This window comes from Podarcis liolepis (assembly GCF_965112155.1).
Source record: "Podarcis liolepis genome assembly, chromosome: 3".
NCBI lineage: Eukaryota > Metazoa > Chordata > Lepidosauria > Squamata > Lacertidae > Podarcis > Podarcis liolepis.
Genome location: NC_139557.1, coordinates 4,934,534 through 4,950,004, shown reverse-complemented (window position 1 = coordinate 4,950,004; position 15,471 = coordinate 4,934,534). Strand labels below are relative to the sequence as shown.

General features: G+C 47.6%; 4 protein-coding genes across 4 annotated transcripts; all 4 read left to right on the top strand.

The window, feature by feature from the left end:
- The first annotated feature begins 454 nt into the window (after window positions 1-454).
- On the top strand, window positions 455-4,784 carry LOC310704599 (NEDD4-binding protein 3 homolog). The gene is made up of 2 exons (XM_083498254.1): window positions 455-472; window positions 3,096-4,784. Exon 2 carries the CDS (start codon window positions 3,296-3,298, stop codon window positions 4,484-4,486), a length of 1,191 nt encoding a protein of 396 aa, XP_083354380.1. The 5' UTR covers window positions 455-472; window positions 3,096-3,295; the 3' UTR covers window positions 4,487-4,784.
- A 1,019-nt stretch (window positions 4,785-5,803) lies between these two features.
- Window positions 5,804-8,818, top strand: LOC310702442 (NEDD4-binding protein 3 homolog; the record flags this gene model as incomplete). Its single annotated transcript, XM_083493917.1, has 2 exons — window positions 5,804-7,019; window positions 8,238-8,818. 2 exons carry the CDS (start codon window positions 5,804-5,806, stop codon window positions 8,816-8,818), a joined length of 1,797 nt encoding a protein of 598 aa, XP_083350043.1.
- A 1,317-nt stretch (window positions 8,819-10,135) lies between these two features.
- Window positions 10,136-11,371, top strand: LOC310702441 (NEDD4-binding protein 3 homolog; the record flags this gene model as incomplete). Its single annotated transcript, XM_083493916.1, has 1 exon — window positions 10,136-11,371. The coding sequence occupies one exon, from the start codon at window positions 10,136-10,138 to the stop codon at window positions 11,369-11,371; it is 1,236 nt and encodes a 411-aa protein (XP_083350042.1).
- A 1,864-nt stretch (window positions 11,372-13,235) lies between these two features.
- LOC310702440 (NEDD4-binding protein 3 homolog) lies at window positions 13,236-14,279 on the top strand (the record flags this gene model as incomplete). The annotated part of the gene is made up of 1 exon (XM_083493915.1): window positions 13,236-14,279. The coding sequence occupies one exon, from the start codon at window positions 13,236-13,238 to the stop codon at window positions 14,277-14,279; it is 1,044 nt and encodes a 347-aa protein (XP_083350041.1).
- Window positions 14,280-15,471: the final 1,192 nt, after the last annotated feature.

Sequence of the window (15,471 nt, the reverse complement as noted above, 5' to 3'; positions counted from 1 at the left end):
CCCCTGAAGGACCAGGTGCGCAGCCTGGGAGTCATTCTGGACTCACAGCTGTCCATGGAGGCACAGGTCAAATCTGTGTCCAGGGCAGCTGTTTACCAGCTCCATCTGGTACGTAGGCTGAGACCCTCCCTGCCTGCGGACTGTCTCACCAGAGTGGTGCATGCTCTAGTTATCTCCCGCTTGGACTACTGCAATGCACTTTACGTGGATCTACCTTTGAAGGTGACTCAGAAACTACAACTAATTCAAAATGCGGGAGCTAGACTGGTAACTAGGAGCAGCCGCCAAGACCACATAACACCCGTCTTGATAGACCTACACTGGCTCCCAGTACGTTTCCGAGCACAATTCAAAGTGTTGGTGCTGACCTTTAAAGCCCTAAACGCCCTCGGTCCAGTATACCTGAAGGAGCGTCTCCACCTCCATCGTTCTGCCCGGACACTGAGGTCCAGCACCGACCGAGGGCCTTCTGGTGGTTCCCTCGCTGCGAAAAGCCAACTTACACGGAACCTTCTCGGTAGTGGCGCCCGCCCTGTGGAACGCTCTCCCATCAGATGTCAAAGAGAAAAATAACTACCAAACTTTTAGAAGACATCTGAAGGCAGCCCTGTTTAGGGAAGCTTTTAATGTTTGATAGGTTATTTTATTTAAGTGTTTTGTTGGAAGCTGCCCAGAGTGGCTGGGGAAACCTAGCCAGATGGGCAGGGTATAAATAATAAATTATTATTATTATACTGTGCTGAAAGTGCGCTGCGCCACAAATGGACAACAGAAGAAGAAGAAGAAGAAGAAGAAGAAGAAGAAGAAGAAGAAGAAGAAGAAGAAGAAGAAGAAGAAGAAGAAATTACTGTGTGGCAAGCAAGGCTAGCCTGAAAAAGTTGGATGGTCTTACACTTGAAACTAAGCAGCACAAGATTCGAATAATCTTATTAAGGTAATCAAGAAAAAGGCTGAACTGTAAGATAGCATTCCAACCTTCAGCAAAGTAAAGTGCAGACAACACAGTGCTGATGAAGAAATATATTCAGAGCGGCAGATATCTCACCTACCAGCATTTTATAGATAATTGTTTTTATTGTGTCATATTCCTTTTTTTATTAAAGGCTAACCAGATGCTTATGAGAAGCCACAAGCAGGACAGGTAAGCAATTGCCCAATACTTACTGTATTTTTCAGTGTATAAGACTATATCTCCCCCAAATTTTTTAAGTTTAAAATTGGGGATCGTCTCACACACGGAATGTTGCAATTAAATATATAAATAAATTTATTTCTTAATTTTGGGCTCAAAAAATAGGGGGCGTCTTATTCATAGGGGCGTCTTATACACGGAAAAATAGCTAATTGCTGCTGACAGACCTATTCTCTGCAATATTGTCTAATTTACTTTTAAAGCCATCTAACTCACTGGCTATTACCACATCTTGTGGCAGCAAATTCTGGAAGTTAATTAAATGTGAAGTAGTACTTTCTCTGCCTCTTGTGAATCGGTTTCAGCACCTATCTCTATTATTACACAGAAGCCAATAATCAAACCACTGTGTTGAGCCAGAGTATCATGACCACCGGCACCCTTATGGTGTACATACCACATGCTGATCTCTCTGAGTACAAACTGTGGACTAGAAGCTTGACAAGGTGAGCCTGAGCAGCACAGTGCAAATGAGATGCTGGCCAGGGATGGCTGAACCAAGCCAAAGGTAACTGTGCCTATATTGTTTTCCTGCACGGACTAAATGTCACAGCTAGAAAAGGGGAAACTGATGCTGGAATAAAGTAAATGCATAAAATATGATGGTTTCAATGTACATTTTATATTTGACTTCACTTAGAAATGCTTTTGTTTTTTTGAAATGTTTAATATTTTTTCTTAACTTTGTGTTAAATATGTATTCTGTAGTTGACCTCCTTTGTAATGTTTCATTCTGAAATCTTTAAGATATCATTTTAGTTTTCTGTTAATTATGTTGCTTTCACTGTATACTCTATATCTGACTTTCTTCAGAAATGATTCATTCTGGATTGTTTTATTGTGGTTTTAATATGCTGTAAACCACTTTGAGATTTTCCTTAAAAATATAAAGCGGTATCGAAATAAAATAAATAATAATAATAACCCACAAAAGATCTCAGTAGGAAAAGTCTGGTGAAAATTTCCTCTTGGGTGACATAGAAAACATGGTGTGGAATTTAAAACATTGGGAGGACTTCCTGTGAAAGTTGGGACGAGACAGTGGAAGCCATGTGGATAGTGTTTGAATGGTTTTGTCATGGCCTTTGGGTAGTACAATAAAACTTACTTGCTAAGAAGAATATTCTTTGAATTTATTTCAGTGGAAGCCATATGGATAGTGTTTGAATGGTTTTGTCATGCCCCAAAAGCTGTATATATGAACTTTTGAAATTATACAGCAAGGTAACAATATAATTATATATAAGCCCAAGTGGGAAAAATTGCAAGTGAATTTTTTTTATTAACACACACAAAACAATGTGTTGAAAGAATACCGTATTTTTCAGTGTACAGTTGTACCTCAGGTTAAGTACTTAATTTGTTCCGGAGGTCCGTACTTAACCTGAAACTGTTTTTAACCTGAAGCACCACTTTAGCTAATGGGGCCTCCTGCTGCTGCCGCGCCTCCAAAGCACAATTTCTGTTCTTATCCTGAAGCAAAGTTCTTAACCTGAAGCACTATTTCTGGGTCTGTAACCTGAAGCGTCTGGAGTCTGTAACCTGAAGCGTATGGAACCCGAGGTACCACTGTATAAGATGCCCCCATGTATAAGACGACCTTTATTTTTTTGAACCCAAAATTAAGAAATCGGGCCAGAGCCCAAACCCGCACCGCCCGCACCCGTGTCAAAGCCCAAACCGAACCCAAGTCCAGGTCAGAGCTTGGGCTGCCCGCACCAGAGCCAGAGCCGGAACCCCTGAGCATTCACCAACCGTGTATAAAACGACCCCCAAATTTTGATTAAATCCTTTAATATGTGGGAAAATATGGTATGTTGTTAGCAACTAAATAAGAGTGCAAAGAATGAATATGTATGGGAAGACAAGGATTCTGGAGCCAACCAAGGGGCTGCAGGAGGAGGAGGAGAAGGAGGAGGTCGCGGAATGGAGTCCAGCCCAGTCTAGCCGGGGATCAGGCTGCAGGCAGCCATCATGGGCTGGCATTCCGCTTGTGTTTAAAACTCCATAGCAACAGAACAGGCCTCTCATGTGACCGTTAACCCCTGCCATTGTCTGTTTGATCCTTTCACTCTGGATTCTGAGCCTGAGAACGACGGCAGCATGGGCAACGTGGGCAGCCGAGTAGAGAAACGGGATTCCTTGCCGACTTCTCCAGGAGGTCTGCGTGGCAGGCGTCAGCCAGACGGGCTGCTCCGGAAAGGAACGTCACAGCGTGGAGTTTTTGGCTACTTCCATTGGGGCAAGCGGGACACCCGGGCTGAGAAGAAGCACCAGTCATCTGGAGGTGGCTTTAAAGGGGACTATGAGAGTGACCAGGAGAACCAGTCCCCCGAGCGGTATTTCCGGGACCATCAACAGGCAGCCGATTTCTCCAAGAGCTCATTGCCTGAACATGGATGCTTCAGCAGGTGTCAGATCAGACCCTCTGCCTTCAAGGTGGTATCATGGAAGAGCCTGTGGTGCATGCCGAGGCGGTCATCAGCCAAAGACCAGAAGCCGTCCAAGACCCAGAACAGCACCAGCAGCTCCTCACAACGCAGCCCTCTCCGCAGTCACCTGCTGCACACCATCAGCCTGGATGAGAGCACAAACGCTATCCAAAGCTTCCCCACCGACACTCCATGTTTCGAACCTGCTCCAACCCAGCTCAGTGCTTCCGTAGGCCACAACAACCACACTGGTGACTCCTTAGACAGGGCTTCTTGGGGGCCATGGGACCCCTTGGCTGTAGACAAAACACCTCCGTCTTGCAAGAGCCTGAGCCCTCTGCAGAGCTCTGGGGAACCACAGCCTCCGAATGAACCCACAAACTCCTTGGAAGATGTGATGAAGCAGCTCGAGGACCAACTGACTGAGAAGGGCATGGAGAGCAATCTGAGTGAGAATGATGATCCCTTCACTCAGATATTTGAGGACAAATGGCGTTTGTGGATGGATGAGGTGGATGAACTGAAGCAGGAAATTCAGCTGAAGCTCGACAAAGCTCAGCAGCTAGAGAAACGGCTGCAAGAAGAACTGGACCTTCAGCAGAGGCAGTGCAAGGAGCTGAGGCTGCAGCACCAAGAGGCACACCTGGGGGACTCTTCCCAAACCTTGCCAGAGCGTGGCTCCCCTGTTCCTCCACGGGACTCTCCCATGCAAGCACGCCAGGACGTTTCGGCTTGTGAAACAGATGGCTCTGAAAGTAGGGGGATGCAGGGGGAGAGTGCAGAGGGCGCTGAATGGCTAAGGGGAGAATTGCTGCAAGAGAGGCGCCAGGCCCACCTGCAAGAGGCAAACTTTGAGCAGTAGCAGAAAACTTGGGAAGAGGAGAAGAAAATAGTCCTGCGCTATCAGCGGGAGATGCAGGCCAGGGATGTGGAGATGTACTCCCGCAACCAGGCACTGGAGAGGCAGCTAAGTCAGTTCCGGCAGTTACAAGCTGAGCCCAGATGTATCAGCTAAAGGTCTGGTTCACCTCCTCCCTAGAGGATTTTGAAGACTGCTGCCATCCATGGAATGGAATCCCAGCACTGCTCCTGGCATTTTCCATCCATCCATAGTTGCCCTTGCTCTGTCTAGCTTGTTGCTACTTTTCATAATTTTGCCTCTTGCAGGTGGGCCTGGTGCCTCTCTTGCAGCAATTCCTCTTGGGTGACATAGAAAACATGGAGTGGAATTTAAAACATTGGGAGGACTTCCTGTGAAAGTTGGGACGAGTCAGTGGAAGCCACGTGGATAGTGTTTGAATGGTTTTGTCATGCCTTTGGGTAGTACACTAAAGCTGACTGCAGTGGAAGCCATGGCCATCAGCCACCCTCTCCAACTCCCCTCTCCTGAGCCCTTACATCCATAGAATCAATGTCCAACTATAGGTTTTGCAATGTACCAAAGCCAATGGTAATGCCCCAAAAGCTGTATAAATGAACTTTTGAAATTATACAGCAAGGTAACAATATAAATATATATAAGCCCAAGTGGGAAAAATTGCAAATGGTTTTTTTTCATTAACACACACAAAACAATGTGTTGAAAGAATATCATATTTTTCAGTGTACAGTGGTACCTCGGGTTAAATACTTAATTCGTTCCGGAGGTCCGTACTTAACCTGAAACTGTTTTTAACCTGAAGCACTACTTTAGATAATGGGGCCTCCTGCTGCTGCCGCGCCTCCGAAGCACAATTTCTGTTCTTAACCTGAAGCACTATTTCTGGGTCTGTAACCTGAAGCGTCTGGAGTCTGTAACCTGAAGCGTATGGAACCCGAGGTACCACTGTATAAGATGCCCCCATGTATAAGACAACCCTTATTTTTTTGAACCCAAAATTAAGAAATCGGGCCAGAGCCCAAACCCGCACCGCCCGCACCCATGTCAAAGCCCAAACCGAACCCAAGTCCAGGTCAGAGCTTGGGCCGCCCGCACCAGAGCCAGAGACGGAACCCCTGAGCATTCACCAACCGTGTATAAAACGACCCCCAAATTTTGACGAAATCATTTAATATATGGAAAAATACAGTATGTTGTTAGCAACTAAATAAGAGGGCAAAGAATGAATATGTAAATGGATGGGAAGACAAGGATTATGGAGCCAACCAAGGGGCTGCAGGAGGAGGAGGAGGTCGGGGAATGGAGTCCAGCCCAGTGTGGCCAGGGATCAGGCTGCAGGCAGCCATCATGGGCTGGCATTCCGCTTGTGTTTCAAACTCCATAGCAACAGAACAGGCCTCTCATGTGACCGTTAGCCCCTGCCATTGTCTGTTTGATCCTTTCACTCTGGATTCTGAGCCTGAGAACGACGGCAGCATGGGCAACGTGGGCAGCCGAGTAGAGAAACGGGATTCCTTGCCGACTTCTCCAGGAGGTCTGCGTGGCATGCGTCAGCCAGACGGGCTGCTCCAGAAAGGAACGTCACAGCGTGGAGTTTTGGGCTACTTCCATTGGGGCAAGCGGGACACCCGGGCTGAGAAGAAGCACCAGTCATCTGGAGGTGGCTTTAAAGGGGACTATGAGTGTGACCAGGAGAACCAGTCCCCCGAGCGGAATTTCCGGGACCATCAACAGGCAGCTGATTTCTCCAAGAGCTCATTGCCTGAACATGGATGCTTCAGCAGGTGTCGGATCAGACCCTCTGCCTTCAAGGTGGTATCATGGAAGAGCCTGTGGTGCATGCCGAGGCGGTCATCAGCCAAAGGCCAGAAGCTGTCCAAGAGCAACAGGAGCCTGGCCCAGAACAGCACCAGCAGTTCCTCGCAACGCAGCCCTCTCCGCAGTCACCTGCTGCACACCATCAGCCTGGATGAGAGCACAAACGCTATCCAAAGCTTCCCCACCGACACTCCACCTTTCAAACCTGCTCCAACCCAGCTCAGTGCTTCCGTAGGCCACAACAACCGCACTGGTGACTCCTTAGACAGGGCTTCCCGGGGGCCATGGGACCCCTTGGCTGTAGACAAAACACCTCCGTCTTGCCAGAGCCTGAGCTCCCTGCAGAGCTGTGGGGAACCACAGCCTCCGAATGAACCCACAAACCCCTTGGAAGATGTGATGAAGCAGCTCGAGGACCGGCTGACTGAGAAGGGCATGGAGAGAAATCTGAGTGAGAATGAGGATCCCTTCACTCAGATATTTGAGGACAAATGGCGTTTGTGGATGGATGAGGTGGATGAACTGAAGCAGGAAATTCAGCTGAAGCTCTACAAAGCTCAGCAGCTAGAGAAACAGCTGCAAGAAGAGCTGGACCTTCAGCAGAGGCTGCAACACCAACAGGCACAGTTGGGGGACTCTTCCCAAACCATGCCAGAGCGTGGCTCCCCTGTTCCTCCACGGGACTCTCCCATCCATAGTTGCCCTTGCTCTGTCTAGCTTGTTGCTACTTTTCATAATTTTGTTTATTCCACCACTGGATTAGTGTTTAATTTTCCCTTCTTTTAACTTTGTTTGCCACCAATTCATACAACAACACTCTTCTATTTATGTAATTATTTGATATATTATTCTTTCCTATGTACAAATATTTGAAATTTATTAATAAAATATTGGACACAATCTGCCTGATTGAAGATAATCGTAGTAGAACAGGTTCTAACACACAAACTCATTAACTGAATTTAGATCAACATATCAGCTGCTGTGTTGTTGTTGTTATATTGCATCTTCAAAGAATGCAACATTTCAGTTATAGGGTCAAAAGTCTATTGTAGGTCCATTTATTCAGCCAGAGGACAAGACTTGCTGGCTGTCGGATGCGATCACTTTTAATATAGAATAACTTGTCAGGACGTCTGCTGATGTGACTACAGTAAGCAGAAGGAAACTGAGTATTATTAGAGCTGCGATGAATATTCGCCTTTTAATAGCTTATCTTTTCAGTGGGGTACAATTTTTTTTTCTTAAATAACACTCATGTGGTGTGAATATTCACTTTTTCCCACATGGTTGGCACCTTTGTTTCCCCAACTACAAGTGAGGCCAAAGGCTAACACTTTCATAAGAACTGCCACAACTGCTAGCACATTTCCAAAGCTAAGCAGCATTCAGCCGTGTTCAGAAAGTGGTGATGGGGGATGAGTGTTCAGACCCCTGGGCCCTCACTTGTGGGGTGCCTCAGGGTTCTGTCCTCTCCCCCATGCTTTTCAACATTTACATGCAGCCACTGGGAGAGATCATCAGGGGGTTTAGGCTGGGTGTTCATCAGTATGCGGATGATACCCAGCTTTACCTCTCTTTCAAATCAGAACCAGTGAAGGCAGTGAAGGTCCTGTGTGAGTGCCTGGAGGTGGCTGGAGGTTGGATGGCGGCTAGCAGATTGAGGTTGAATCCTGACAAGACAGAAGTACTGTTTCTGGGGGACAGGAGGCGGGCAGGTGTGGAGGATTGCCTGGTCCTCAATGGGGTAACTGTGCCCCTGAAGGACCAGGTGTGCAGCCTGGGAGTCATTTTGGACTCACAGCTGTCCATGGAGGCACAGGTCAAATCTGTATCCAGGGCAGCTGTTTACCAGCTCCATCTGGTACGCAGGCTGAGACCCTATCTCACAACAACCACACTGGTGACCCCTTAGACAGGGCTTCCCGGGGGCCACGGGACCCCTTGGCTGTAGACAAAACACCTCCGTCTTGCAAGAGCCTGAGCCCCCTGGAGAGCTCTGGGGAACCACAGCCTCCGAATGAACCCACAAACTCCTTGGAAGATGTGATGAAGCAGCTCGAGGACCGGCTGACTGAGAAGGGCACGGAGAGAAATCTGAGTGAGAATGATGATCCCTTCACTCAGATATTTGAGGACAAATGGCGTTTGTGGATGGATGAGCTGGATGAACTGAAGCAGGAAATTCAGCTGAAGCTCGACAAAGCTCAGCAGCTAGAGAAACGGCTGCAAGAAGAGCTGGACCTTCAGCAGAGGCTGCAGCGCCAACAGGCACAGTTAGGGGACTCTTCCCAAACCTTGCCAGAGCGTGGCTCCCCTGTTCCTCCACGGGACTCTCCCATGCAAGCACGCCAGGACGTTTCGGCTTGTGAAACAGATGGCTCTGAAAGTAGGGGGATGCAGGGGGAGAGTGCAGAGGGCGCTGAATGGCTAAGGGGAGAATTGCTGCAAGAGAGGCGCCAGGCCCACCTGCAAGAGGCAAACTTTGAGCAGTAGCAGAAAACTTGGGAAGAGGAGAAGAAAATAGTCCTGCGCTATCAGCGGGAGATGCAGGCCAGGGATGTGGAGATGTACTCCCGCAACCAGGCACTGGAGAGGCAGCTAAGTCAGTTCCGGCAGTTACAAGCTGAGCCCAGATGTATCAGCTAAAGGTCTGGTTCACCTCCTCCCTAGAGGATTTTGAAGACTGCTGCCATCCATGGAATGGAATCCCAGCACTGCTCCTGGCATTTTCCATCCATCCATAGTTGCCCTTGCTCTGTCTAGCTTGTTGCTACTTTTCATAATTTTGCCTCTTGCAGGTGGGCCTGGTGCCTCTCTTGCAGCAATTCCTCTTGGGTGACATAGAAAACATGGAGTGGAATTTAAAACATTGGGAGGACTTCCTGTGAAAGTTGGGACGAGTCAGTGGAAGCCACGTGGATAGTGTTTGAATGGTTTTGTCATGCCTTTGGGTAGTACACTAAAGCTGACTGCAGTGGAAGCCATGGCCATCAGCCACCCTCTCCAACTCCCCTCTCCTGAGCCCTTACATCCATAGAATCAATGTCCAACTATAGGTTTTGCAATGTACCAAAGCCAATGGTAATGCCCCAAAAGCTGTATAAATGAACTTTTGAAATTATACAGCAAGGTAACAATATAAATATATATAAGCCCAAGTGGGAAAAATTGCAAATGGTTTTTTTTCATTAACACACACAAAACAATGTGTTGAAAGAATATCATATTTTTCAGTGTACAGTGGTACCTCGGGTTAAATACTTAATTCGTTCCGGAGGTCCGTACTTAACCTGAAACTGTTTTTAACCTGAAGCACTACTTTAGATAATGGGGCCTCCTGCTGCTGCCGCGCCTCCGAAGCACAATTTCTGTTCTTAACCTGAAGCACTATTTCTGGGTCTGTAACCTGAAGCGTCTGGAGTCTGTAACCTGAAGCGTATGGAACCCGAGGTACCACTGTATAAGATGCCCCCATGTATAAGACAACCCTTATTTTTTTGAACCCAAAATTAAGAAATCGGGCCAGAGCCCAAACCCGCACCGCCCGCACCCATGTCAAAGCCCAAACCGAACCCAAGTCCAGGTCAGAGCTTGGGCCGCCCGCACCAGAGCCAGAGACGGAACCCCTGAGCATTCACCAACCGTGTATAAAACGACCCCCAAATTTTGACGAAATCATTTAATATATGGAAAAATACAGTATGTTGTTAGCAACTAAATAAGAGGGCAAAGAATGAATATGTAAATGGATGGGAAGACAAGGATTATGGAGCCAACCAAGGGGCTGCAGGAGGAGGAGGAGGTCGGGGAATGGAGTCCAGCCCAGTGTGGCCAGGGATCAGGCTGCAGGCAGCCATCATGGGCTGGCATTCCGCTTGTGTTTCAAACTCCATAGCAACAGAACAGGCCTCTCATGTGACCGTTAGCCCCTGCCATTGTCTGTTTGATCCTTTCACTCTGGATTCTGAGCCTGAGAACGACGGCAGCATGGGCAACGTGGGCAGCCGAGTAGAGAAACGGGATTCCTTGCCGACTTCTCCAGGAGGTCTGCGTGGCATGCGTCAGCCAGACGGGCTGCTCCAGAAAGGAACGTCACAGCGTGGAGTTTTGGGCTACTTCCATTGGGGCAAGCGGGACACCCGGGCTGAGAAGAAGCACCAGTCATCTGGAGGTGGCTTTAAAGGGGACTATGAGTGTGACCAGGAGAACCAGTCCCCCGAGCGGAATTTCCGGGACCATCAACAGGCAGCTGATTTCTCCAAGAGCTCATTGCCTGAACATGGATGCTTCAGCAGGTGTCGGATCAGACCCTCTGCCTTCAAGGTGGTATCATGGAAGAGCCTGTGGTGCATGCCGAGGCGGTCATCAGCCAAAGGCCAGAAGCTGTCCAAGAGCAACAGGAGCCTGGCCCAGAACAGCACCAGCAGTTCCTCGCAACGCAGCCCTCTCCGCAGTCACCTGCTGCACACCATCAGCCTGGATGAGAGCACAAACGCTATCCAAAGCTTCCCCACCGACACTCCACCTTTCAAACCTGCTCCAACCCAGCTCAGTGCTTCCGTAGGCCACAACAACCGCACTGGTGACTCCTTAGACAGGGCTTCCCGGGGGCCATGGGACCCCTTGGCTGTAGACAAAACACCTCCGTCTTGCCAGAGCCTGAGCTCCCTGCAGAGCTGTGGGGAACCACAGCCTCCGAATGAACCCACAAACCCCTTGGAAGATGTGATGAAGCAGCTCGAGGACCGGCTGACTGAGAAGGGCATGGAGAGAAATCTGAGTGAGAATGAGGATCCCTTCACTCAGATATTTGAGGACAAATGGCGTTTGTGGATGGATGAGGTGGATGAACTGAAGCAGGAAATTCAGCTGAAGCTCTACAAAGCTCAGCAGCTAGAGAAACAGCTGCAAGAAGAGCTGGACCTTCAGCAGAGGCTGCAACACCAACAGGCACAGTTGGGGGACTCTTCCCAAACCATGCCAGAGCGTGGCTCCCCTGTTCCTCCACGGGACTCTCCCATCCATAGTTGCCCTTGCTCTGTCTAGCTTGTTGCTACTTTTCATAATTTTGTTTATTCCACCACTGGATTAGTGTTTAATTTTCCCTTCTTTTAACTTTGTTTGCCACCAATTCATACAACAACACTCTTCTATTTATGTAATTATTTGATATATTATTCTTTCCTATGTACAAATATTTGAAATTTATTAATAAAATATTGGACACAATCTGCCTGATTGAAGATAATCGTAGTAGAACAGGTTCTAACACACAAACTCATTAACTGAATTTAGATCAACATATCAGCTGCTGTGCTGTTGTTGTGATATTGCATCTTCAAAGAATGCAACATTTCAGTTATAGGGTCAAAAGTCTATTGTAGGTCCATTTATTCAGCCAGAGGACAAGACGTGCTGGCTGTCGGATGCGATCACTTTTAATATAGAATAACTTGTCAGGACTTCTGCTGATGTGACTACAGTAAGCAGAAGGAAACTGAGTATTATTAGAGCTGTGATGAATATTCGCCTTTTAATAGCTTATCTTTTCAGTGGGGTACAATTTTTTTTCTTAAAAAACACTCATGTGGTGTGAATATTCACTTTTCCCACATGGTTGGCACCATTGTTCCCCCAACTACAAGTGAGGCCACAGGCTAACACTTTCATAAGAACTGCCACAACTGCTAGCACATTTCCAAAGCTAAGCAGCATTCATCATCATCATCATCAATTATTTCAGTAGGAAAAGTCTGGTGAAAATTTCCTCTTGGGTGACCTAGAAAACATGGTGTGGAATTTAAAACATTGGGAGGGCTTCCTGTGAAAGTTGGGACGAGTCAGTGGAAGCCACGTGGATAGTGTTTGAATGGTTTTGTCATGCCTTTGGGTAGTACAATAAAGCTGACTGCAGTGGAAGCCATGGCCATCAGCCACCCTCTCCAACTCCCCTCTCCTGAGCCCTTACATCCATAGAATCAATGTCCAACTATAGCTTTTGCAATGTACCAAAGCCAATGGTAACGCCCCAAACCTGTATAAATGAACTTCTGAAATTATACAGCAGGTAACAATATAAATATATATAAGCCCAAGTGGGAAAAATTGCAAATGGTATTTTTTCATTAACACACACAAAACAATGTGTTGAAAGAATATCATATTTTTCAGTGAACAGTGGTACCTCGGGTTAAGTACTTAATTTGTTCCGGAGGTCCGTACTTAACCTGAAAGTGTTCTTAACCTGAAGCACCACTTTAGCTAATGGGATCTCCTGCTGCTGCCATGCCTCCGAAGCACAATTTCTGTTCTTATCCTGAAGCAAAGTTCTGTAACCTGAAGCATATGGAACCCGAAGCGTATGGAACCCGAGGTACCACTGTATAAGATGCCCCCATGTATAAGATGACCCTTATTTTTTTGAACCCAAAATTAAGAAATCGGGCCAGAGCCCAAACCCGCACCGCCCGCACCCGTGTCAAAGCCCAAACCAAACCCAAGTCCAGGTCAGAGCTTGGGCCGCCCACAGCAGATCCAGAGGCGGAACCCCTGAGCATTCACCAACCGTGTATAAAACGACCCCCAAATTTTGATTAAATCCTTTAATATGTGGGAAAATATGGTATGTTGTTAGCAACTAAATAAGAGTGCAAAGAATGAATATGTAAATGGATGGAAAGACAAGGATTATGGAGCCAACCAAGGGGCTGCAGGAGGAGGAGGAGGTCGGGGAATGGAGTCCAGCCCAGTGTGGCCAGGGATCAGGCTGCAGGCAGCCATCATGGGCTGGCATTCCGCTTGTGTTTAAAACTCCATAGCAACAGAACAGGCCTCTCATGTGACCGTTAACCCCTGCCATTGTCTGTTTGATCCTTTCACTCTGGATTCTGAGCCTGACAACGGCGGCAGCATGGGCAACGTGGGCAGCCGAGTAGAGAAACGGGATTCCTTGCCGACTTCTCCAGGAGGTCTGCGTGGCAGGCATCAGCCAGACGGGCTGCTCCGGAAAGGAATGTCACAGCGTGGAGTTTTTGGCTACTTCCATTGGGGCAAGCGGGACACCCGGGCTGAGAAGAAGCACCAGTCATCTGGAGGTGACTTTAAAGGGGACTATGAGTGTGATCAGGAGAACCAGTCCCCCGAGCGGTATTTCCGGGACCATCAACAGGCAGCTGATTTCTCCAAGAGCTCATTGCCTAAGCATGGATGCTTCAGCAGGTGTCGGATCAGACCCTCTGCCTTCAAGGTGGTATCATGGAAGAGCCTGTGGTGCATGCCGAGGCGGTCATCAGCCAAAGGCCAGGTGCCGTCCAAGACCCAGAACAGCACCAGCAGCTCCTTGCAACTCAGCCCTCTCCGCAGTCACCTGCTGCACACCATCAGCCTGGATGAGAGCACAAATGCTATCCAAAGCTTCCCCACCGACACTCCATGTTTCAAACCTGCTCCAACCCAGCTCAGTGCTTCCGTAGGCCACAACAACCGCACTTGTGACTCCTTAGACAGGGCTTCCCGGGGGCCACGGGACCCCTTGGCTGTAGACAAAACACCTCCGTCTTGCCAGAGCCTGAGCCCCCTGCCGAGCTCTGGGGAACCACAGCCTCCGAATGAACCCACAAACCCCTTGGAAGATGTGATGAAGCAGCTCGAGGACCGGCTGACTGAGAAGGGCACGGAGGGAAATCTGAGTGAGAACGATGATCCCTTCACTCAGATATTTGAGGACAAATGGCGTTTGTGGATGGATGAGGTGGATGAACTGAAGCAGGAAATTCAGCTGAAGCTCTACAAAGCTCAGCAGCTAGAGAAACGGCTGCAAGAAGAGCTGGACCTTCAGCAGAGGCTGCAACACCAACAGGCACAGTTGGGGGACTCTTCCCAAACCATGCCAGAGCGTGGCTCCCCTGTTCCTCCACGGGACTCTCCCATCCATAGTTGCCCTTGCTCTGTCTAGCTTGTTGCTACTTTTCATAATTTTGTTTATTCCACCACTGTACTAGTGTTTAAATTTCCATTCTTTTAACTTCGTTTGCCACCCATTCATACAACAACACTGTCCTACTTATGTAATTACTTGATATATTATTCTTTCCTATGTACAAATATTTGAAATTTATTAATAAAATATTGGACACAATCTGCCTGATTGAAGATAATCGTAGTAGAACAGGTTCTAACACACAAACTCATTAACTGAATTTAGATCAACATATCAGCTGCTGTGCTGTTGTTGTGATATTGCATCTTCAAAGAATGCAACATTTCAGTTATAGCGTCAAAAGTCTATTGCAGGTCCATTTTTTCTGCCAGAAGACAAGATTTGCTGGCTTTTCATTTGACGAGCCGGATGCGATCACTTTTAATATAGAATAACTTGTCAGGACTTCTGCTGATGTGACTACAGTAAGCAGAAGGGAACTGAGTATTGTTAGAGCTGTGATGAATATTCACGTTTTAATAGCCTATCATTTCAGTGGGGTACAATTTTTTTTCTTAACAAACACTCATATAGTTCAGTGAAACGAGGTTTGTAGCTGGCATCCCGTTAAGGCTTTGTTCAATTCTAGGTTTTTCTAATGTTTTCCCTAAACATTTTGATTTTTGTTATTTAGTTTAATTCTATAAGATAATATTTCTAGTCAATTACTTCTCGCTTCAGGGATTTTCACAGTATTTCATTTGTTTTGTGTAAGCCATGGAGGTCTGACCTACACACACACAAACAAAATGCCCCGGCCCCACCAACCTCCACTTGCAAAACGCCAGAGGCAGGGCTGTCATCATCAAGTCAACACTGCTGGGGAGCCCATGCGTGTAGCCTGGAGCTCTAATCAGCACTGCTGGTTCCCTGTACCTCCAGTCTCCAGTTCGGGGCAAGCTGCTTCCCTGCAGCAAGGATTGTGTGTAGGGAAGAAGAAGAAGGAGGAGGAGGAGGAGGGGAGGAGGAGTTTGGATTTGATATCCCACTTTATCACTACTCTAAGAAGTCTCAAAGCTGCTAACAATCTCCTTTCCCTTCCTCTCCCACAACAAACGCTCTGTGAGGTGAGTGAGGCTGAGAGACTTCAGAGAAGTGTGACTAGCCCAAGCAGCTGCATGTGGAGGAGCGGGGAAGCGAACCTAGTTCACCAGATTACGAGTCCACC

What these genes read in the sequence shown, in the direction of transcription:
- LOC310704599 (XM_083498254.1), top strand. Translation starts at nt 3,296, where the DNA reads ATGGGCAACGTGGGCAGCCGAGTAGAGAAACGGGATTCCTTGCCGACT.